General features: G+C 39.6%; 1 protein-coding gene across 4 annotated transcripts in view; it reads left to right on the forward strand.

Annotated features, from left to right (window-relative positions):
• The window catches only part of SCEL (sciellin), a 118,559-nt gene that overhangs the window by 28,327 nt on the left and 64,931 nt on the right, over positions 1-25,301 (forward strand). For 3 of the 4 annotated variants that reach the window (XM_063952984.1, XM_063952985.1, XM_063952983.1), the window contains exons 5-11: positions 457-522; positions 8,156-8,221; positions 10,944-10,967; positions 11,074-11,139; positions 13,200-13,223; positions 13,330-13,395; positions 23,252-23,314. In XM_063952984.1, the coding sequence (XP_063809054.1) occupies positions 457-522; positions 8,156-8,221; positions 10,944-10,967; positions 11,074-11,139; positions 13,200-13,223; positions 13,330-13,395; positions 23,252-23,314 (375 nt within the window). The remainder of the gene's footprint in view (positions 1-456; positions 523-8,155; positions 8,222-10,943; positions 10,968-11,073; positions 11,140-13,199; positions 13,224-13,329; positions 13,396-23,251; positions 23,315-25,301) is intronic. The other variant, XM_063952986.1, reaches the window with a different exon arrangement.

Consider the following 25,301-nt stretch of genomic DNA (forward strand, 5'->3'; position numbering starts at 1 on the left):
CCATTGCACATGGTACAATAACAACCTGCAGTATTCAACTGTCCTGTGCACTGGATACAATAACAACCTGCAGTGTTCAACTGTCCTGTGCACTGGATACAATAACAACCTGCAGTATTCAACTGTTCTGTGTGCTGGATACAATAACAGCCTGTTCTGTGCGCTGGATACATTAACAAAGCCTACAGTGTTCAACTGTCCTGTACACTGGATACATTAACAGAGCCTGCAGTGATTAACTGTCCTGTGCACTGGATACATTAACAGAGCCTACAGTGATTAACTGTCCTGTGCACTGGATATATTAGTAGAACAGTGTTTAAGTGATAGACGCTTAAACAGTGTCTCATAAAATGTTGCTCATGGCTAACTACTGTAACAGCGTCAATACAAATGATACACTTGTATTTTCTTAACTGAAATCTCACCATGAACTGTATTTTATTTGTTTTGCAGGGACAATGATAAAGACGACAGCAAGCCCATACACAACAGATTCAAGTCCGATGATGCTTTAGACAGGTATCATATGTTTCATGCTTGAAGTCTAGCTTTTGCTGGGCTCATTGGTAGATCCCCATGGCTGATAGTTTTAAGATGACCACAAGCATCATCTATTTTATGGCCTTAGACCAAACTGACCAGGAATCATGGCATATGTGAGCCCATAATCTGAGAGGATTACTGCATCTCCGTACGAGTGGGCAAGTTTACATCATATTAGTTAGACATATTTTATGCACAACAGACTTTTCACAGGAGGGTGATAAGGTATAGTGGCACACTGCACAGGGACATGTATTGCATTATGGTATATAACAGACTGATGACTTAAAGGGGACAGACTTTCATAGTCGGCAAACTGAGCAGTAACTGAGCCACCTTGTTTCAAACTTCCACAGCAATGTCTTTTGTACCATCTGTGTGCAATTCACAGGAGAAAATACTCACATACTGTATGTACCAGTGCAAGTAACAACTTAACAGAAACAAAGAGAACAAAGGACGACTTGTAAAATGTGAGGGAGGTGGTTCAAACAAACTATTAGTCAGTGCTCTCAGGTGATGTAAAGTTCCACAGTGCATCGGCTTCACTCATATGTATGTTAGTAGTGGGTACGTGGGTACTATCATACAGAAGACAATGGGGTAGACTTACTAAAGCTACAAATATAAAATGGGTTTGTTGCCCATAGCAACCAATCATATTCTGTCATGTTATAGAATGTAACAGAGAAATGATAGCTAGAATCTGATTGGTTGCTATGGGCAACACCACCACTTTTCATTTTTAGAAGCTTTAGTAAATCTATCCCAGTATTGTGTGCCTTTGTTAGTAATTTTTCTGGGTTGTAAATGAGCCTTAATAAAGAGAAAAAAATGTGGGTCTAGCACAAGGTTATTATAGTACAGTACAGTAGTTAGTGACGAGAACTGAGTCGTTGTGGAAAACATGACTGGAAAGTATAATAGTTAGCAACAGCATGGAAATAGGAAACCTCAATAACATGGAAGTGGGAAACACAAGGGTTTCAATCAATGGTATGCCAAATCCAGAATTCAGACTACTCCTCCTGATATGTAGGTTTTATTGTGATTAGGATGTACTGTACAATGTACTCTCCAAATCCTGATTTACCTTGTGTGCAGAATAAATACTTTATATATGGTACCTGAGATGTAGAAATAAAGACACTGTTTTAATTGTAATATGTAAGTTAAGGTTTACATTCAGCTAGGGATTCAGCGGAGACTTCTCTGTCAGGTTTCATCAGTTCACTGAGTTCCAAAATATAAGCTGATTGCATTCTTAGCTTCAGGTGCATTCTTAGGATTAGGGTTATACACTAGGGGGAAGGGGTAGGCGTGTCCAACACCCCTGGGGGGTTTTCCGTAGCCGACACCCCCAGAGAGTTAGGGTAGGGCAAGGGAGAGGGGTAAAAAATGTACCACTGTCTGGTGTAGGGATTCTAACTGTCGGGATGACAAGGTCGGTCATGTGACTGCCGGCATCCCAACCACCGGCATTTCATACCCAACCTGGCCCATGTGGTAGTTATATGGAACATTGGATGCTTACATAAGGATATTAGAAGAAACAGCAGAGATATAGACGATACAGAAGAGTTTTGTTAGCATTTAAAAAGCACAAAGATAAAGGTCAAGTAATTGTATACCGTTCAGAGTTCCAGAGGAAATTCTGTGAACTGTAAAATTAAATAGGTGGTATATTATTTCATCTAATGTTTAAATGTAAAAAAACAAGATTTATGGTAAGAACTTACCTTTGTTAAATCTCTTTCTGCGAGGTACACTGGGCTCCACAAGGATAGACATTGGGGGTGTAGAGTAGGATCTTGGTCAGAGGCACCAATAGGCTCAAACGGTTTGACAGTTTCCAGAATGCACAGCGTTGCCTCCTCTATAACCCCGCCTCCCTGCACAGGAGCTCAGTTTTTAGTTAACCAGCCCAATGCAGTAGCAGGGAAAAGAGACAACAACAGTTAGTAGCCACAGACAACACAATTTCACCCCAGGAGAAAGTGTCAGCGGCTAATGCCACACCAACTCAAAAAAGCTAAGTGCGTCAGGGTGGGCGCTTTGTGGAGCCCAGTGTACCTCGCAGAAAGAGATTTAACAAAGGTAAGTTCTTACCATAAATCTTGTTTTCTGCTGCGGGGTACACTGGGCTCCACAAGGATAGACATTGGGGATGTCCTAAAGCAGTTCCTCATGGGAGGGGATGCACTGTAGTGGGCATGAGAACCCGGCGTCCAAAGGAAGCATCCTGGGAAGGGGCAATATCGAAGGCATAGAACCTTATGAACGTGTTCACTGAGGACCACGTAGCCGCCTTGCACAATTGTTCAAGGGTCGCACCACGGCGGGCCGCCCAAGAAGGTCCAACAGACAGAGTAGAATGGGCCTTAATGTGAGCAGGAGCGGACAGAACAGCCCTCACATAAGCATGTGCAATCACCATTCTAATCCACCTGGCCAAGGTCTGCTTGTGAGCAGGCCAGCCACGTTTGTGAAAACCAAACAGAACAAAGAGAGAATCAGACTTCCTGATGGAAGCAGTCCTCTTCACATAGATATGGAGAGCCCGTACCACATCCAAAGATTGCTCTTTGGGAGACAAAACAGAAGAGACAAGGGCCGGAACCACAATTTCCTGATTAAGGTGGAACGAAGACACCACCTTAGGTAAATACCCGGGACGAGTCCGCAGAACCACCCGGTCATGGTGAAAAATTAGATATGGGGAACTACAAGACAAGGCGCCCAAATCCGACACTCTTCTAACAGAGGCAATAGCCAGCAGAAACACCACCTTAAGGGAAAGCCACTTAAGGTCAGCTAATTCAAGAGGTTAAAACGGAGATTCTTGCAACGCCTCCAAAACCACCAACAAATCCCAAGGAGCCACAGGCGGGACATAGGGAGGTTGGATTCGCAACACACCCTGAGTTAAGGTATGTACATCAGGCAAGGTTGCAATTTTTCTCTGAAACCAAACCGACAAGGCAGAAATATGAACCTTGATGGAAGCCAGGCGCAGGTCAAGGTCCAGGCCCTGCTGAAGAAAAGCTAAAAGCTTGGCCGTACTAAACTTGGAAGCGTCATAATTGTTAGATGCGCACCAAACAAAGTAAGAATGCCAGACCCTATGGTAAATCCGAGCAGAAGACGGTTTCCGGGCCCGCAGCATAGTTTGAATGACCGACTCAGGAAAACCTCTAGCCCTCAAGATGGAAGCTTCAAGAGCCACGCCGTCAAAACCAGCCGGGCCAAGTCCTGGTGGACACAGGGGCCCTGAACGAGAAGGTCTGGTCGTGGAAGTAGAATGGGATAATCTAGCGAGAGGCACTGTAGATTGGAGAACCAGTGCCGTCTGGGCCACGCTGGAGCTACGAGAAGCAGACGTCCTCCTTCCTGCTTGAACTTCCGTATTACCCTGGGCAGGAGTGACACCGGAGGGAACACGTACGGCAGCCAAAATTTCCACAGAACCGCCAGTGCATTCATGAACGCTGCTTGAGGATCCCTTGTCCTTGCTTCAAAGACCGGAACCTTGTGATTGTGTCGAGACGCCATCAGGTCCACGTCTGGAAGGCCCCACCTTTCCACTAGGAGTTGAAACACTTCTGGATGGAGGCCCCACTCTCCGGCGTGTACGTCCTGACGACTGAGAAAGTCCGCTTCCCAATTCAGGACCCCCGGAATGAATATTGCTGATATGGCCGGTAGATGGCGCTCCGCCCATTGAAGAATCCATGATACTTCCTTCATTGCCAAGCGGCTTCGAGTGCCGCCTTGATGATTTATGTAAGCCACTGTGGTGGCGTTGTCCGACTGTACCTGAACTGGTCGGTTCTGTATTAAATGCTGGGCCAGGTTCAATAAGTTGAACACCGCCCGCAATTCCAGAATGTTGATCGGGAGGCGAGACTCCTCCTTGGTCCACCGACCCTGAAGGGAGTGTTGCTCTGACGCTTAAACCTATCCGGTTTCTTAGGAGGAACTGACGGTTCCGATTCATCTGTAATCTGAAAAATTGACCGTATAGCCTCCAATAAATCAGGAACATCCACCTGTGAAACACCCTCCCCATCAGATAGATCAGGATCGGAATCTGTGGGGTCAGTATAAACACCATCCTCATCAGACGAGGTGGCGGGGACAGCAGTGGATTGTGAGGAAATAATGGCCTGCTTAGAGGACCCTTTGGTCTTAGGCGGGTGAGGGTTAGACTTCTTAGTAGTCAAGGAATGGTTCAATTGCTCTCAGATCAAGATCCTACTCTGCACCCCCAATGTCTATCCTTGTGGAGTCCAGTGTACCCCGCAGCAGAAATGATGTTCCTTATCACAATTAGACTGATTTTAACATAAATTAACACACAGACTTACAATGACACTGCTACAAATCACTGACATGGTACATAGTTCATCAAACTCATCAGCTCAGTTTAGCACAGTGTTTAATGTAGTGACTCCTGGGTATGGGCTTAGCTGCTACACAAAACAGGTCACAGCCTACTGGGTAAGCACAGAAGTGATGGGAGGAGCTGGGTGAAATGTCAGTAGGCAGCTGATGGAGCAGGGTCTAGATGGGCAGCAAGAAAGTGTAGTCGAGGTATAATCAACGGTCAAAGATTGGAGAAGGTCTATTCAATACACAGTCCAGGTTTGATGCAGTCAGCAGACAAAGGATAATCCAGAAATCAGGCCAAGGTCAGGGAAACAGAACATCACGACAGTCTGGTTCAAGCACAGGCTGAGAATATCACACAGCTCAGCTAATAACCGAAAGTGCTGACTTTCTGCCTTAAATACCCACCTCATGCGCGGAATTGGGTGGAGACAAGAAGTGGGCGGAGAGCAGGGACAGATCAGAAAATATATTTAAATCAAGTCACTGAGCCTATTTCAGAAATATTTCCTGCCACCTCCTGTTACCTTTTTGAGCTCTATGTGGTTCTTGCCATGGCCTAAGAACTGGTCTTTGAGCCTGCCTAGCAATAACTGAGCCCAATGATGCAGCTTACACAAAGTTGCGACTTCAGGTTTCTTAATAAAGCTTGTATGCTTGGATTTGTGTGCTGCTGGGACTGCCAGGAGTACTTCAACCGATATTCTCAATGGGAAAAGGTAAGTGAAGCATCTTCAGTGTATGAGCTGCATGTTCTCACTTTAAAATGTGCTGTTTATACAGATCATTTACATTAATGTGATTGGACTGTGCCTAATACCATGTACAGTACAGCTGAAAATAAAAGTTCTGTAACTTATGTGATGGCAGCAAGGAGTAATAATGGTCAGTATAATAAATCATTAATCCTAATGAATAATGAAACAATTTAAGGCAGGCTTTCCCAACCTCGGTCCTCAAGGCACACGAACGAACAGTCCATGTTTTAGTGATAGCCATGCTTAAGCACAGGTGACTTATTTAGTACCTGTTATCAGTGACGTACGGTGGGGTGAGGCAGGTGAAGCAGAGCCTTTCCTGTCATACTAATGTATACGCCAGAGTTTTGACTTTATAAAGTATAGGAAATATACAAAGAATTTATTAGAAATATCTTCTTTGTATTATTGTAATAATTTTTATAGTCTATGACAGGGGAGGCACTGTCTTTTCCACACATTTCTAATCAAAATTCACCAAATTTCCATCAGTATATACTGCTGCACCTGTGTATAATACCCACATGTACCCTTTGGCCAGTGGTGCAAGTTGAAAAAATTTCTTAGCGGTACTGCCAAAAAATGGGTGTGGCAGTCGGGCCAGTGGTACTGGGTACCGGCTGACAATTACTTACCATTACGCTGTACCACCCCATACCACCATACTTCCAGCACTGCCTTTGGCTCATATGCTGTGTGTAAATTTGGTTCTGGTACTAGCCAGTGCCACCTGAGCTAATTACCTCAGCGCACGTCCTTGCCTGTTATTTAGATTTAACCAATTGTGCTGCAGCCTGGATATGACTAAAAACTGCACTGTTAAGTTGGGCATACACTCAACAATTATCTGGCAGCTTATCTGCAAGAACTGGCTGGTTGGAATGAATATCTGGTAATGGATAAGAGTAAATGACAATCGACCGTTTGCTAACACAAAAAAGGAAAATGGACAAAACCTGTCATTCAGACAAATTGGTTAAATCACAGCTTTAACCAATTTGCATTAACAATAGTTTTTGTCTATTTTTCAGTGTTTGGGAGCAAATGGTCGATTGTCATTTGCTCTCATCCATTACCAAATTTTCATTCCAACCAGCCAGATCTGGCAAATAATCTGCCAGATAATTGTATAGTGTGTGTCCAGCTTTAGTGTGCTTTGGGGGCCTAGGTTGGGAATGCCTGACTTAAGGCAATGCATACATAATTCTGCACACATTTATACATATAATTATGTTAATGAGGTTTATTATTTGAGAACAAGAGTTTCTATACCATCACGTCAGCGCACACTAAGAAAATGTACAACAAAATACTCACGGCAGCAGTTATTTTTTGAAATTTTATTAAACTCCTCTCTATCTATTATCTTAATGGTTGGATACAAAGGATAAACCATGTATGCTCAATAACCAAATTAAATACAACAGTCTTTTTTATGGGTATTATTTAATGTATACAGAATGTGACCCAATTAATTTGCATATTCTTTGTATTCTAGTAGTTTTTTTCCGGTTTTCATTCCTTGGACATAACTAACATAGTTAATAATTTATAACATTATTAATACTACTATTAACATTGTAATGTTTAAAATACTATCATGTTACTTTGTCTTTTGTGACTTACTGTAATTGTACAGGTAGCGACCGATCATTATTTAGTAGTATTCATTACTGTAATGGCTGTAAAGAGAACATACAGTATATACTAAAATGATCATCGTCCTATTATCTTGCAAATGTTTTATTATTACTAATGAGATGTATGTAATGTTAATTATTTCAACATTGTCCTTCCAAGAAGCCAGGCACTTATTAGGGACCTGGCACTTTACATATCATTACTTTTAAATACTCTCATATTCTGATAAACTGATAAAGTATACTGTAAATGAATAAAACAATAGACAAAAGGAAAATATTCTATTTCCAGATTGACCAGACATCTTTTATCATGTTCTAAACAATCCAACAAATAATAGCATTTGATTGGTTGCTATGGGTTCCAATATATATTTTTTAACTGTTACCTGGTCCCCAGTTTGCATTTACAGTATATTGACCAAAGTAGTTTCCTAGAAAGCTTTCACTCTAGTTTGCAATTTCTGTTATTGATTGAACAGTACATTATACTGTATTTCCATTAAATAAATGGACCTGATTTAAATAGATTTCCACATAAAATACAAATGTTTGTATGGTAATTAAAGCATTACATTGTAACTAACATTCATACAATTGTTACAGCACCTGCTAAAAAAACTGTTCTGCTAATTCGCCATTGTAGCAATGCTTATACAACATAATATATATTATTATTACTAACTTTTATTTAGAAGGCACCACAAAGTGTACACATCACCATTCAGGATAAACCTCGATTCCGCTTAATATAACACAGATTATTCAAGAAATAATCTATGGTAACTGTTTAAATACCTATGGTTCCATATTTCCCCACAGAATTTCACTGAGAAATACACCTGAAAGAGGAAATAAATCTGCAACACTGGAAAGAATGCCCATGAGGTAGCCTATAGCAAATGCCGGAGAGCTGAGCTTTGCACCGTGGTGTTTGTTACACATTATAAACTATGATCAGCTGCTATAAAGCTTTGCACTGCTACTTCTATATCCGAAGCATTGATCTAAGTGTGGGCAGCTGCTCTATAATCAATGCTCACTGGCTTTAAGAATCTGCTTTGACCTCTGGTGGATGCTGTGTCCTTTCCATCAGTCTGACCCATAATGTCCAGGAGGTTTCTGTCTGCCCTCTTAATTACTGCTGACAATATTTTTTTATCGCTATTCAATTAATTGGTTTATATTGTAATAGTATTTTAAATATACAATAATTCACTGTGCATAGATTTATTCAATGAAGCAGTAAATATAGAAGCAGACTTGAGCATCCAAGGAAAAACAAATTAAGCTGCAGATAAGGGTCTAATTCAGACCTGATCGCAAAAGCAAAATCTTTTTCTAATGGGCAAAACCATGTTGCAGTGCAGGTGGGGCAGATATAACATGTGCAGAGAGAGTTAGAATTGGATGGGTTATATTGTTTCTGTGCAGGGTAAATACTGGCTGCTTTATTTTTACACTGCAATTTAGATTTCAGTTTTAACACACACCCCACACAAATATAGCTCTCTCTGCACATGTAATATCTTCCCCACCTGCAGTGCACATGGTTTTGCCCATTAGAGAAATATTTTGCTGTTGCAATCAGGTCTGAATTAGGCCCCATATCCCTTTTCCTATTTCACTTCAGTGGAAACAATACTAAATATTTCAGTTTTTATAATAATCACTTTATATATACTGAACGTGCCGAACCACAGTTTCTAAACTCCACCATACAAGTACCCCAACAATACTTCACTTCATCTGTTTTATGAAGGAAATCCGTCTCTGTTACTGAGATAGGAATTATGCTACGTGTTCTTTAAAGGTACACGCTCAGTGAATAACCTATTGGGGGTAAATAATGACCAGAGATTGAAGAGCCTGTAGTAGTAAATACGATACTGTAAGTCAGTGGTTCCCAAGCTTGGTCATCAAGGCACCCCAAACAGTGCAGGTTTTAAAGATATCCATGGCTCAGCACAGATGGTTAAATCAAATTGATTGAGGTACTAATTAGTCCCCCTTTGGCCAGGCATGGATATATCCAAAACCTGGACCGTTAGGGTGGGCCCATATATGGTTGATTGATCCTATACTTACAAGTTACAATTTCATTTCTACAAGATAGCTGTCAGGTACTGCAGCTACTTTGCCTCTCCATATAGCTTTACTTTTCTTTGCTTGCTTAGCTAAAACAATACATTAAGATGTTTACATGCAAACTTGCGTGTTCGGGTGTGCCTGAATTACTGTAGTTTGTTGTTCTTTCTATATATGTATATAACAAAAAAGGAAAATAATCTATTACTATAAAGCGGGTGAGTATTTTATTACTGAGATACTGAGGCGCCATATACAGCAATCAGGATAATATAAATTGGCACATGTATATATATATATATATATATATATATATATATAGTCGATCGTGACATTCCTGGGCTGCACAGACCTCTGTTTTCAGGAGACAGCTGTGTATTTGTATGTCTCCTATAGACAGGGATCTGTGTATGTGTCTATGTATACACTTTGTGTGTATATATATATAAATATATATATATATATACTGTATATATATATATATATATATATATACTAATATTATTGTGCCCCAATAGATGACGAATGTTACAGTATGCTGTACCATATAACAGCAGATTTGTTTAGTAATCTATAAATTAGTGGTAATATTTTAGTTGCTTACAACTTGACAAGGAACCTTTGAAAACCATTATAGCTAAAATATAAAATGAACATGCTCCCAAGTCTTGATACTGTATGTTTTCTGTCAGCATGACCTTCAGTGGTTAACTTACCTAGTCAATGGCCCTAGATTTCCTGTTAGTGATACCCACTTCTCACCATCTTGTAACATTAATATATCTTTTTTTATAAAAATCCAACTAATTACATTCCTAACAAACATACATTAACAACTTAACTATTTAAAAAGGGTCTCTTAAAATGGATATGTTACAGATACACAGAGGAAGCCTCCATGTTGTACACTGAATCAATTTTACTCCTTTCTGTATTTTTATACACTTTTGCAGTCTATTAATTTGCTACGAACCATTGAAATCACTATTTAATATTCATGAGGTCTGACATATTTATGAGGTACTTGTTGCTAATGAATTACAAAATAGCCTCCAATCTAATGAATAATTACTCAAAATGGATGCCATCACTCTAAGGTGGTTGCACATCCACTCCAACTTAACAGATGTCCATTTGTAGATAGTTTTAGACTCCCAATACTGTATATTGATGCATGTTATTTATACAGATAAGCTATTATTATGAGGACAGGACCTCTCATAACATTGTAGCATAAACCCTGCCTGTGTCTTGCAATATGTAATTGACACTAGTGACAATCGCTCCCTCTAAATGCCCAGTGTAAATCTGGTAGAGATGTTCCTAGCTACATTAATGACATTGTCATTAAGGAAGAGCCTTTCAGTACCTAAAATGGCTGAAAATATAGTTTCAGGATATGTTTTTGTATTGGATGAACTTGTGTTTAAGTCTTGGTGGCCTTTTAGATCAAGCACCTACTGTACTTACTGGCAGATGTGTCTTACGATGTCTAATGCTATTTCCTCTTCTTACCATGCAGTGAAACAGATACCACCAACAAAAGGTATAGATGCATTTTATTTATACTTTTATTATACCGCACTAATCTTCTGTATCTTCTAAGTGTTGAGTATTGGTGAATTAAAAAAAACCTTTGATTCTTCATTCAGTAGACAATCCTGGGCTCCTAGTAACAAGACAACAATGACCACAACAACTACAGATGAATCAAAAAGGTATTTATTGTAAACATACACAAGTCCTGTGACGGAACGGCTCCCTAGATTTACCTTTGGAGATTAATTGTGCCTGCTGCTCTCTCACACCCTCTCTCTACTTCGTATTGCTTCCATACCCCTCTGCACTGGCAGAGAACTGATTGGAGGATCTCAGAGAGACGAGGTGGTAACAGCATTGTCCAGGGCAAAGCATCATTTGGCGATAAGCCTTCTCTGTGCACACCCTGGACCCCACACATACTTACAGGAGTGGAGTGAGGGCCTTGGGAGAGTGGTCCAGAATTGCCTCACCTCCTAGACCATAGAGTAACCATATCCCTTGCAGTGACTATAGTTTCCCCTGAGTGAATTACTACATCAAGTGGAAAGTTGGACAAAGAAACTCCATCCTCTCTTATTTCATATCAATTTGTAACCTTTTCTGTGACCAATGGATATAAGGTTAAATGGGGCAATTCTTTTGCCTTCATTTCTTCTCAGGATAGTTTCATGGTAAATCCCACTTACACTTGGGGGCTACATTTTCACTATATAATCTCTGAACAGACATAAGCGTCTATTCGTGAAGCAGTGAAAAGTGTGGAGGAGTGAGCCAATGGAGAAATACATTAAGATGCTTACATGCAAACTTGCGTGTTCGGGTGTGCCTGAATTACTGTAGTTTGTTGTTCTTTCTATATATATATATATATATATATATATTAAAAAAAAGGAAAATAATCTATTACTATAAAGCGGGTGAGTATTTTATTAGTGAGATACTGAGGCGCCATATACAGCAATCAGGATAATATAAATTGGCATCTGTATATATATATATATATATATATATATATATATATATATAGTCGATCGTGACATTCCTGGGCTGCACAGACCTCTGTTTTCAGGAGACAGCTGTGTATTTGTCTCTCTCCTATAGACAGGGATCTGTGTATCTGTCTATGTATACACTTTGTGTATATATATATATATATATATATATATATATACTGTATATATATATATATATATATATATATATATATACTAATATTATTGTGCCCCAATAGATGACGAATGTTACAGTATGCTGTGCCATATAACAGCAGATTTGTTTAGTAATCTATACATTAGTGGTAATATTTTAGTTGCTTACAACTTGACAAGGAACCTTTGAAAACCATTATAGCTAAAATATAAAATGAACATGCTCCCAAGTCTTGATACTGTATGTTTTCTGTCAGCATGACCTTCAGTGGTTAACTTACCTAGTCAATGGCCCTAGATTTCCTGTTAGTGATACCCACTTCTCACCATCTTGTAACATTAATATATCTTTTTTTATAAAAATCCAACTAATTACATTCCTAACAAACATACATTAACAACTTAACTATTTAACAAGGGTCTCTTAAAATGGATATGTTACAGATACACAGAGGAAGCCTCCATGTTGTACACTGAATCAATTTTACTCCTTTCTGTATTTTTGTACACTTGTGCAGTCTATTAATTTGCTACGAACCATTGAAATCACTATTTAATATTCATGAGGTCTGACATATTTATGAGGTACTTGTTGCTAATGAATTACAAAAATAGCCTCCAATCTAATGAATAATAATTCAAAATGGATGCCCTCACTCTGAGGTGGTTGCACATCCACTCCAACTTATCAGATGTCCATTTGTAGATAGTTTTAGACTCCAAATACTGTATATTGATGCATGTTATTTATACAGATAAGCTATTATTATGAGGACAGGACCTCTCATAACATTGTAGCATAAACCCTGCCTGTGTCTTGCAATATGTAATTGACACTAGTGACAATCGCTCCCTCTAAATGCCCAGTGTAAATCTGGTAGAGATGTTCCTAGCTACATTAATGACATTGTCATCAAGGAAGAGCCTTTCAGTACCTAAAATGGCTGAAAATATAGTTTCAGGATATGTTTTTGTATTGGATGAACTTGTGTTTAAGTCTTGGTGGCCTTTTAGATCAAGCACCTACTGTACTTACTGGGAGATGTGTCTTACGATGTCTAATACTATTTCCTCTTCTTACCATGCAGTGAAACAGATACCACCAACAAAAGGTATAGATGCATTTTATTTATACTTTTATTATACCGCACTAATCTTCTGTATCTTCTAAATGTTGAGTATTGGTGAATTAAAAAAAACCTTTGATTCTTCATTCAGTAGACAATCCTGGGCTCCTAGTAACAAGACAACAATGACCACAACAACTACAGATGAATCAAAAAGGTATTTATTGTAAACATACACAAGTCCTGTGACGGAACGGCTCCCTAGATTTACCTTTGGAGATTAATTGTGCCTGCTGCTCTCTCACACCTTCTCTCTACTTCGTATTGCTTCCATACCCCTCTGCACTGGCAGAGAACTGATGAGAGGATATCAGAGAGACGAGGTGGTACACAGCATTGTCCAGGGCAAAGCATCATTTGGCGATAAGCCTTCTCTGTGCACACCCTGGACCCCACACATACTTACAGGAGTAGAGTGAGGGCCTTGGGAGAGTGGTCCAGAATTGCCTCACCTCCTAGACCATAGAGTAACCATATCCCTTGCAGTGACTGTAGTTTCCCCTGAGTGAATTACTACATCAAGTGGAAAGTTGGACAAAGAAACTCCATCCTCTCTTATTTCATATCAATTTGTAACCTTATCTGTGACCAATGGATATAAGGTTAAATGGGGCAATTATTTTGCCTTCATTTCTTCTCAGGATAGTTTCATGGTAAATCCCACTTACACTTGGGGGCTACATTTTCACTATATAATCTCTGAACAGACATAAGCGTCTATTCATGAAGCAGTGAAAAGTGTGGAGAAGTGAGCCAATGGAGAAATAGCCCATGAAACCAATCAGCTTCTCTGTATAATTTTATAGTATTCAAATTAGAAATGTTACCTCAATGCTGATTGGTTGCCATGGACAACTTTTCCGCTGGCTCATTTCTCCACACTTTTCACTACTTCATGAATAGAGCCTAACGTGTAATACATACCAACATCCTGCCAAGCATTGGAACACAGCACCTCACTGCTGTATGTAACAAGTTGCAAGTAGTCACTGATCACAAGAGAGCACATCTGCTATGCAATCACCTGATGTATCATCATTTACACCAGCTGTTTCTTAATTTGAATGCAAATCATGGGCCTAATTCAGACCTGATCGGTGCTGTGCGAATTTGCACAGCAGCTGATCAGGTCTGAAGTGCGCATGCGCCGGCGCCGCAGTGGGCTGGCGCATGGCTGACAGCCGATGGCTGTCATAGCCTAGCGATCGCCTCTACCTGATTGACAGGCAGAGGCGTTCGCTGGGCGGGTGGGGGCAGGATGGCAGCATTAAGCTGCCGTTTACGGGGTGCGATCCAGCCAATGCAGGCTTGGCCGGACCGTGCAGTGGCGGCTCTGTGACATCACACGCAGCCGCTGCGACCCGGACAGCGACGAGTAGTTCCTGGCCAGTGCGCAGGAGCTGCGCTGGCTGAAAGCTACTCCTGAAGTACAAAAGCATCACCACTGTGCGATGCTTTTGTACTTCTGCGGGGGGATGTCAGGCCAGACATGCAGGGCAGACTAGCCCTGTACTGGGCGTCCTCCCGCATGTCAGTTTGCCTGATCGTAGCCCTGCAAAAATTTTGCAGGGCTACGATCAGGTCTGAATTAGGCCCCATGATCGTTACTAGTTACTTAAATGTTAAGGATAATATTTAAACTCAATGTTCATTGAGAAATTAGGTTAAGAATCATAAAAACTAATACATTTAGCTTTTCTCAAAGCTGTAAAAGTTATAGTTGTCAGGGAGCTGAGGACCCATCAAATCTTATACCTAATCAGCATTATGAAAATATCAGTTTATATCAATGTTATTCATTAACTCATCCTGATTCTTAGGGGTCTATTTACTAAACCTTCAATGGCGATGAAGTACCAGCCAATCAGCTCCTAACTGCCATGTCACAGGATGGTTTTGAAAAAATGACAGTTAGGAGCTGATTGGCTGGTACTTTATCTTCATCCACTTTATCTCCACCCAAGGCTTCGTAAATAGACCCCTTAGAGTCTTAATGGTTCAAATAATATTACAAATTAGCAAAAAATGATTTATTGGAATATCACTGGCCAACGCGTTAGCCACAGAATATGATAGTGACCACAATGCCATTGCAGTTTTTCTAGCTGTCGATGTTCTTTGAAACTAGATCCATTGTGATTTCATCAGGAAAGTAGTGTAATAGTGAAATCATCTGAAACCCAATATGCTTCTGTCAAGTCTTCTCCCTTGGGTCAAGATGGCTCCAGCCACCCCCCAGACTTCAAGAAAGATTGTAACCTGATTATTATTGTCATTAGTTTCTAACAATCTTAGATGTAATTCAAGTTTGCTGGGATTTGGTATTGTTTGCATTTATATTTGTAATCATGACATGGATTCCATGACAAGCATCTCATATTTGCCCTTCCATACAATGGATGTGGAACCACTATGACTGTGTGAGGCTTTTACATTTTCTGTATTACTCAGCTCAACATCTGCTACATGGCGTTTCTTTTAACATAGTGACCCAGCTAAAGTGCAGGCCCTCAGAGATATCTGTGACCTTTCCTGTCAGCACAATCCACTCAGTAAATCTCCTCAGCACTTATAATATTCATATATCAATCAGGGAATAGGCAATCCAGATGGTTTGCTAACCAGTACACTTTACAGTCATATTTTTATAGCTATACATAAAATATTATATAGTGTTTAACAAGTAAGTGCTTTTCTCTGAGAATGGTACAGACGTGTGCTCTTAAGGTTATTAATAACAAGGGGCATATTCATCATGAATAAATTGTGCAATAAGAATTTGTGCCCCCAACTGGCACTTGCCCCGCTGCGGCCACAGTCCTCCGCCTCAATCCACCTCCTCTGCGGCACAAGCTGCCATGTGAAGAGATTCAAGGGCTGTTTACCATCCTAGGATGGTGAACAGCTTCACTGTCAAACTCCGGGGAAAATGATTTTCCGGAGTTTGATGAATGTTACAACTCATCTTTGCTCTGGTGTGGAGACAGCTGATCTGAAGATCAGATGTACCCACGTTCCCTATTACCACTCCATTAGTAGCAGCAAAATTTAGCACTGCCAAGTTTGATTCTGCAGTACTAGTGCACATGCACTAGGCTCACTGGGGTTCACACATGCGCGCAAAGAAGTTGACATCCAGCAGAGAGAGCTTTTCACAACCTAGTCCTGCTTCTTATAGGAAGGAGTGTAGGTCCAGGAATCTGCACCATCCATAGGTGTTTCTATCATAGATGCAATGTGTGCTGTGCACATGGCCCCTGGGTCCAGGGGGGGTGCCACGCTGCACATGCTGCACCTATGTTGTTTTAATATTCACCTTTCCGGAGTCTTGTGACAAACGCTGCAACCAGAGCAACCATGGCAAAAATCACTCCCAAAATGGCCACCGCGCATGTGCAGTCGTTAATTAGTCTCCGGACCATGGTGGCCGCCATATTTCAGGAGACCTGCACATGTGCAGAAGATTCCGGCACAATGCTGGTGCCGACAGTGCCGTGGAGAGGAGGGGGCCCACCTGGAATCTGCACAAGGGCCCCCTTTTCTCTTAAAATGCCTGGGCTCCATGTGAAGATGGTGAAAGTTCCCACTATCACGCTCCAAAAATGTAGTATTTTTGAAGCTTGATGAATTGTATAGGGGCAGCAGGCCGGATTGGGACTAAAAGGTAAGCTGGACACCTGCCTCACCCAACCGCACGTCACTGGTGTAATATATATATTGCGTGTTACCTTTATAAGGAATGGCCCCAATACTTAATTTCCACAGAAGTAGGTGAAAATTTAGCTTTCACATAATTTTCTAGCAATTAATGGATAATGAATAGATCCTTTGTAGAGGAAACATTTAATTTAAACGAGTATGAACAACTCAGATTTCCTAATATGCCCTACTATGCAGTATATGACGAAGTTAGACTACGCCATAATGCAGAATCATAATTAACATCAATGATTCCACTTTTGAAACTTTTGGATATAACAAAGTTATCTGAGTATAAGAACAGACACGATAGAGCTTGTGTAGCTGTACCTCTGCTTGCAAGTACTGTATACAAATCTGGATATTAGAAATCACGGAGTAGTTTCATGCTGATATGGTGACTACAGGCCCATATAATAATTTACTGTAATGGATGCATAATTCGCTCAAGTATATTTGAATACAAATATAAATTTCAATATAAAAAATGAAAGAAAAACAAATAGAAATAGAATAGAAATAACATAACACAGAGACATAACATATTGTAATGTTACATTGCTGTTGTTTCTTAGTATTACATTTTTCCATGACCATCACTCTGCCATCCATTTACTCTTCAGTGTATACAGCAGTCAATATTCAGATTGCATTGAGATCTGTCCTAGCTTCGCCCATTAGTGTACAGTGGTTCAGGAGCAATTTAACCTCAACAGCTCCTTCTCCATACATTCTTCTCCATACATGGCAGCCTGGAAAATCTTGGAAGCCCCCCACCAGCAATAGAACTTAGTCATTTCTCCATGAACCAAGAAACATTTTTCGATTGCTAAAATTAATAGTGTGAGGATCCCCTTATTTTATATTTATATGTCAGACGGCTAATAGTAATTTCCTGTTTACATTTAAAAAGTTATCAGAAATTAGTTAATACATTTAAACAGAATGAGACTGCACTTCTCACTTTGGAAAAATATTTTTATATATACATATATTACATAAATTAAAAAACAAACATATAGATACCGGCCAGTATCACAGAATAAAAAACAATTAATACATAACCATGATATTTATAATAATAGCACCTCTGGTGCCACAAATAGTACTCATAAGCCCCTAAAGCTCATTAGCACATGATTTGTTAATCGTAGCTAGAAACTTAATCCTAATGAGGCTACTACTGAAAATAATGCAATATTTAAGTCCACATTCATATGCATAAGAAATGCTCTGTTGTTATATCCAATAGGTAGGTAATTTTCTAAAGCCAGTGGATGATTGAAATGTCCAAATGTATTGCAGCAACAGGTTAGTAAAGCACTTTTGATTCAGCATGCAGTTATTCCCATAAAAGGGGCTAGAAGCACAGTTAGTAGTATATTAGCCACACACAATGCAGTATAAAGTACAGCCAGGATTTAGAGTGCACTTTGCAAAGCACTCAATATGATGCCTTCTCATTAATGCTGTGAAAACAAGCTACCAATTAGCCAGATGTCAGCCTGTTAGCTAAGCTCCACTTGCTCCTTCCCCTTAGCACTGGGGCACATGTTCAAACAGTTCACTGGCCGGTATATGCAAGTTATGAGACACAGGTAGAATTACTGCAATGATGGGGAGTATTCTCCTGTACCACAACGACTCTCCTATCCCACAAACACGTTTCTCCGCATCAGGATCTGTTTCAGCAGCTTCCTCAGTGTCCTATATGTCTGTTTGTTGCATTAAATCTTTAAATACCGGATTTCTCAGTTTGCACATGCACAGTACGCATGCGGTTCAAGCCTCTTTCCCATTCAGCCTAACTGAGCATGTACAGCTTGGAAACTAGCAATCCAAGCCTCATTTCCATTTTAATTAATCAGGAAGTACTGGGCAAATTATATACAGCCAACCGCAGACATATTCTATTAATGTAAACATATGCATAGCCTCACTAACTTTAAACATTATATATTATCTTACAAACACACTAAGTTTATAATTCATGATTTGTAAACATTTACACAAACATTTTTCACACACCAGTGTTGCCATTAATAGATTTCATATAACAACGCCATCTAGTGACCTATATTCATATTGCACTTCTAATATAATGTAATAAGAAACTAATTCAAGTATATTCATATAAATTTCATTCTCTGATATACAGAGATACTATATATCGTAGACAGATCCAACACAGCAACTTTCTGATTATACCATATATAGACCCCTTATATACCATTTAACTCCACCGTGTCATTTAAGCCACCCGGCACCAACGTGTCCATTCTGTAAATCCAATATGATTCCCTCCTACATAAAAGATTGAACCGATCCCCTCCCCATGTAGTGTTATTGATTTGTTCAACAGCTATCATCACACTGCTGTCAAACTTAGAATTCTGACACTGTGTTATGTGACTGGCCAGTGGGTGCCATGCGCCTTTCGATATATTGCATCGATGCTCCATGTAGCAAACATGCATGGTGCGTGTGGTCCTCCCAATGTACTGTTTACCACATCGACAGGTAATCACATAGATGATATATACAGAATTTCAATTAAGAAATTCCTTTATCCGAAATTCTTCCCCAGTATTAGATGATGTAAATGTAGTACTCTTCCTAGGTATATGCTTACAGGACAATCAGTTAAGCTTACCACATTTATGAAAACCTAATGGTTTTTCAGGAAGCCACATTTTTTCTGTTTTTGTCATTTTTGTTCTTTCAAAATGACTGGGCACCAATATAGAATGTAGGTTATCTGCCTTCCTGAAAATGATGGGTCCCTTCGGATCTAATTGTGGTTTAAGAACTTCATCCAACATTAGAAGAGACATATTTTTCTTTCTAACACGTTCAATTTGATGAGCACAACTGTTGTATTGCGTGGTGAACAACATACTTCTTTTATCATTATTGCCAATAAGTTCACCTCTTTTCTTTTTGGTTCCAGCAATAGAGCTCTATCTAGCTGTGCTACCTCAAGTAAAGACTTCTCAAGTAGTCATTGGGGGTACCGTTGTTCAAGAAATGACATCATGAGGGTTCTTGCCTGTACTTGATAAGTAGATACTGATGTACAGTTTCTCCGAATATGGACAAACTAACCCTTGGTGATATTTTCTTTCCATTTTCTTTTATGTGAACTGTTATATTGAAGACAATTATTTTGATCTACTGGTGTGATATAAGTTTTTGTCACCAGATTACCATTCTCCACTGAGAGTGCTATATCCAGGAAATTGATCTCAGTGGTACTGTAGCTACAGGTAAATTTCAACCCAAATTGGTTAACATTTAACCCTTCAGTGAAACTCATAAGTGAACCTAAATCACCACCCCAAACAAAAAATAAATCATCTATAAAGTGGCCATAGTAGACCAGATTTGCGCCAAGTCCGCCCCCCACACATGTTGGTCCTCAAACATCCCTATGTATAGGTTTGCGAAACTCGGTGCAAATCTGGCCCCCATGGCCACACCCTGTGTCTGTAAACAATACTGTGAATCAAATAAAAAATAATTATGTGTTAATATATATAATATATATATATATATATATATATATATGTAATATATTGTTGATTAAATATGGATTATTAATTGCCTAGTGTGAATTATTGTATATCAGAGAATGAAATTTATATGAATATACTTGAATTAGTTCCTTATTACATTATATTAGAAGTGCAATATGAATATAAGCCACTAGATGGCGTTGTTATATGAAATCTATTAATGGCAACACTGGTGTGTGAAAAATGTTTGTGTAAATGTTTACAAATCATGAATTATAAACTTAGTGTGTTTTTAAGATAATATATAATGTTTAAAGTTAGTGAGGCTATGCATATGTTTACATTAATAGAATATGTCTGCGGTTTGCTGTATACAATTTGCCCAGTACATCCTGATTAATTAAAATGGAAATGAGGCTTGGATTGCTAGTTTCCAAGCTATACATGCTCAGTTAGGCTGACTGGGAATGAGCCTTGAACAGCATGCGTACTGCGCATGTGCGAACCGGGAAATCCGGTATTTAAAGATTTAATGCAACAAACAGACATATTGGACACTGAGGAAGCCGCTGAAATGGACCCTGATGCGGAGAAATGCATTTGTGGGATAGGAGAGTCGTTGTGGGACAAAAGAATACTCCCCATAATTGCAGTAATTCTACCTGTGTCTCATAACTTGCATATACCGGCCAGTGAACTGTTTGAACATATGCCCCAGTGCTAAGGGGAAGGAGAAAGTGGAGCTTAGCTAACAGGCTGACATCTGGCTAATTGGTAGCTTGTTTTCACAGCATTAATGAGAAGGCATCATATTGAGTGCTTTGCAAAGGGCACTCTAAATCCTGGCTGTACTTTATACTGCAATGTGTGTGGCTAATATACTACTAACTGTGCTTCTAGCCCCTTTTATGGGAATAACTGCATGCTGAATCAAAAGTGCTTTACTAACCTGTTGCTGCAATTCATTTGGACATTTCAATCATCCACTGGCTTTAGAAAATTACCTACCTATTGGATATAACAACAGAGCATTTCTTATGCATATGAATGTGGACTGAAATATTGCTTTATTTTCAGTGGTAGCCTCATTAGGATTAAGTTTCTAGCTACGATTAACAAATCATGTGCTAATGAGCTTTAGGGGCTTATGAGTACCATTTGTGGCACCAGAGGTGCTATTATTATAAATATCATGGTTATGTATTAATTGTTTTTTATTCTGTGATACTGGCCGGTATCTATATATTTGTTTTTTAATTTATGTGATATATGTATATATAAAAATATTTTTCCAAAGTGAGAAGCGCAGTCTCATTCTGTTTATATTGTTCCTTTTTTTTGGGGGGGAGGGGAGTGGGATCATCCCTTCGAGGTCAGCTGCTCTCATTTTGGTGGGTGATAGCGCCAGGTGCAAATTTGTACTATTGTTAATACATTTGCTAGCCCAATCTTGTGCTTTAGTATCTAAAGGCATACATTACTCCAAAAGATAAGCACAAAATGATATATATTATATTGGTGCACCCTAGCAATAAACACAGATACAGAAACACATGTTGTATTCCATAACATACTGTATAAAATGGTAATAATTATGCTAAGGACCTTATTCAGCTTCAATTGCAGTTTTGCTAATTTAGTAAAACTGCCACTGCTAGCACTTGTATGCTGGGGGGCGCCCTGCATGCTAATTGCCGCCAACTGCATTGCAGTCGCATCGCAGACCCGGCAAAATAAGAGTAGCTCCATGCCTGCGCAGCCTGCCAACAACTTACACAGCGGCCACATGTGACATCACGTGGCTGCCCCCAAAACGGTCTGGACCAGCCCACATTTCCACCGTCACGCCCCAGCAAAGCTGCGTCACCTCCCCCAACTGCTCCCACATCAATATGATCGCATATCTCCTGGGCCGCGCTTGTGCAGAATGGGCCCTGCGCGTGTACACAGCGATTGCATCACATTACCCATTAGTGGTGAATAAGGCCCTAAGTGAGAAAGCCTTTGTAGTATCAAGGGGTTATATTAATGAATCTGCGTATCGGAGAATCTTTTGTTCAGATTATTTTTATGACAAAAGAATACTATGAATCATTGTTTGTACTGGACGTTCATTGTTTTCCTTGGCTTCATGCTCTGCATTCTTCTCAGAGTTACAGAAGAAGGATGAATGCACATAGTGTTCTTTACAGCCTTCATTGTTATTGTCATTTGTCGTTTTGTGACTGTAGTATAAATGGCCATAGTAAAAGTTATGGCACATACAAAAGCAGACTATGGACCCTATTCAGTAAGGATTGCAAATTCTGCTTTTTAGCAGAATGTGCAATCCTTTTGCTTGCATGCTGGGGGCCGCCCGTCACAGGGCAAGGCTGCCCAGCATGCTAACTACCACCCAACCCCCCCACGTCCCCTGAGCTCATGCTGAAATTGCAGTCGCACCGCGACTGTGCTGAGTGGGGGGGGAGAGATGTGTGCTGAGCAGTCTGTGTTAAGATCGCTCAGCACACATCTCTCCCTTTAGTACCCCCCTTACCAGTGGTTCCTAAACACAGTCCTTAAGGAACCTTACAGACCAGATTTTAAGGATCTCCATGGTTGACCACAGATGGTTAAATTAAGTTAACTTTGGTACTAATTATGTCACCTGTGCTCAAGCATTGATACCCTTAAAACCGACTGATTTAAGCGACCTGTTTTCTCATTAGACCATTTTATGAAATTGTCAAAAGGATCATTTGTTATTATTTTATCAGAAGCATAAAACTAACCAAATTTATTGTTTTATTTTAAAAACAGAAAATCTTGGGGTCCAACAAGCAGGAACATCGCCACTACCACCACAACAACTGAAAATAAGCAGTAAGAAAAAAAAAACAATATATACCATGTTAAACAGTTTAACTGTTGTATAGGTACCTGACAGCTGTGTATATTTTCTATATTTTTCATATTGAATAATTGATCTGTGAATTAATGTGTGTGTAAATAATTCCTAAATATTTACATTATAATGGAAATATATGTATTTATCAAGAAAACTTATACCAAATAATTAATCGACTAAATAACTATTATTATTTCCAAGTTTTGCTATTAATGATTTATATTCAGGTCTGGAGCTACTGTACATGGAATGAGGTCATATTGATGCCCTATTTTAATGCTTTTGGCAAAAAAATTCTGCCATTTAAAATAAAACTACTAGTGAATGACCATTTTCAGGTTTAATGCATTAAAACAATCTTTAAACTTCTCAGCAAATCATCACAGGTTTCTTATTTTGTTTTATTAAAGTAATTCCCATTGTTTATTCACTGGATTTGTGTGCTCATTTCCTGGCTTTGTATCTATAATCACTGGTGATTTATTCACCTCAGCTGTTTTTGGTTGTAAAATTATATTACTTTAAACTAAAAATTTATTTTCAACACAGATATAGTAATAATGATGGTACATGTCTCAAAATTGATTTTATGTTGATTCTTCTATATTCTCAAATGTTCAATTCAGTGGACCATCCACCCTAACAGAAGATTACAAATGCATTGCAAGAAAAACTCCATATTGGTTAAGAGTGAATTTCTTATAGTCTAATTCTAGCTGTTATTACCTAATAAGCTCAGTAAAGGCTTTAGAATGTTTTGGTCAGAATTTTGTGACCTTGGATGTTGTGCATGTGTCTCTGTCGTTTTAGATATAGAGCCTGGTGACTGGGTATTGTGCCCTCAGCCTCAGGCCCTGGTATTGTTTAACTGCAAACAGCCAGTCCCATAATACAATAGCAACTCATGCAAGATATTCTCCCAGCAGCCTTCTCTGTATATTAGGACTAGCAATGAGTGGGTTACACATTGATGGTCACCATCGATGGTTAACCTCGATGTTATAAAACCATTCGCAGGGAAACCATTGATGGTTTCACCCAGCGATAGTCATCATGCTCTATGATTTATTAAGCATTCAACCAATCAGAACCTTGGTGTATGGCTTCATTGGTGCATCATGGAGTGTAGCTAGGCTCAGTGTCCCACCATTGGTTCTCCACCATCGATGGTAAAACTATCTGACATTGGCTATTAACCATCGATGGTCGATGTTCATCCTTACTGTATGTATACCCTCTCCAAACTGTTATGCACACCAGTGCCTGCAGGAAAGTACTGGTGTCAGAACTGTTATGCACTCCAGTGTCTGCAGGAATGTACTGGTGTTTGAACTGTTATGCAAAACAGATGGACTCATAGACAAACTGGGGGATATGACATAATGTACACAGAAGGTGATAGGGTAACAAAATACACACAAAGTGAACAGAGAAGCCCAGAGGCTAAGGAACTGGGTATCTCCCTTGTATTAGAACTGCTCAAATGGAAAAGCAAGATGTTGTGTTTTAATACGTAGAGAACCCGAAATGCTGTTGCTAAGGGCAACAGCAAAACCCTAAAGGGTTACCAACGGGTGTGGCAGTAAACTCCTTGGTCAGAGATGGAATGATAGACACAAGGAGAATCTCCACAATCCTAATTCTCACTTGCAGTGCACAGGTTTTAGCTTACTGCCACTAAACTGACCCCTGACACCTAGCACAGTGAGACAGGATTAGACAGGCAAGTCTTAGAATACAGCCGCAAACTTGCTAAGTTCACAGAGTAATAACAGAACCCCAGCAAGCTAAACGACTGACTCCAGTCTTACTGCTAGGTCTGGATTGGCAGAGTGTAATACCAAATCCCCAGGCCTATTTGCAGTAAGCAACAAACAAATACAAAGCTACACAGTACTGGCTAACTTTCATGAACTGACTAACCAACAAAGATTCAGCAGCATCTGCTTACCCTGAAAAGAG

The sequence above is a fragment of the Pseudophryne corroboree genome, chromosome 2 (genome assembly GCF_028390025.1).
Source record: "Pseudophryne corroboree isolate aPseCor3 chromosome 2, aPseCor3.hap2, whole genome shotgun sequence".
NCBI classification, from domain to species: Eukaryota; Metazoa; Chordata; class Amphibia; order Anura; family Myobatrachidae; genus Pseudophryne; species Pseudophryne corroboree.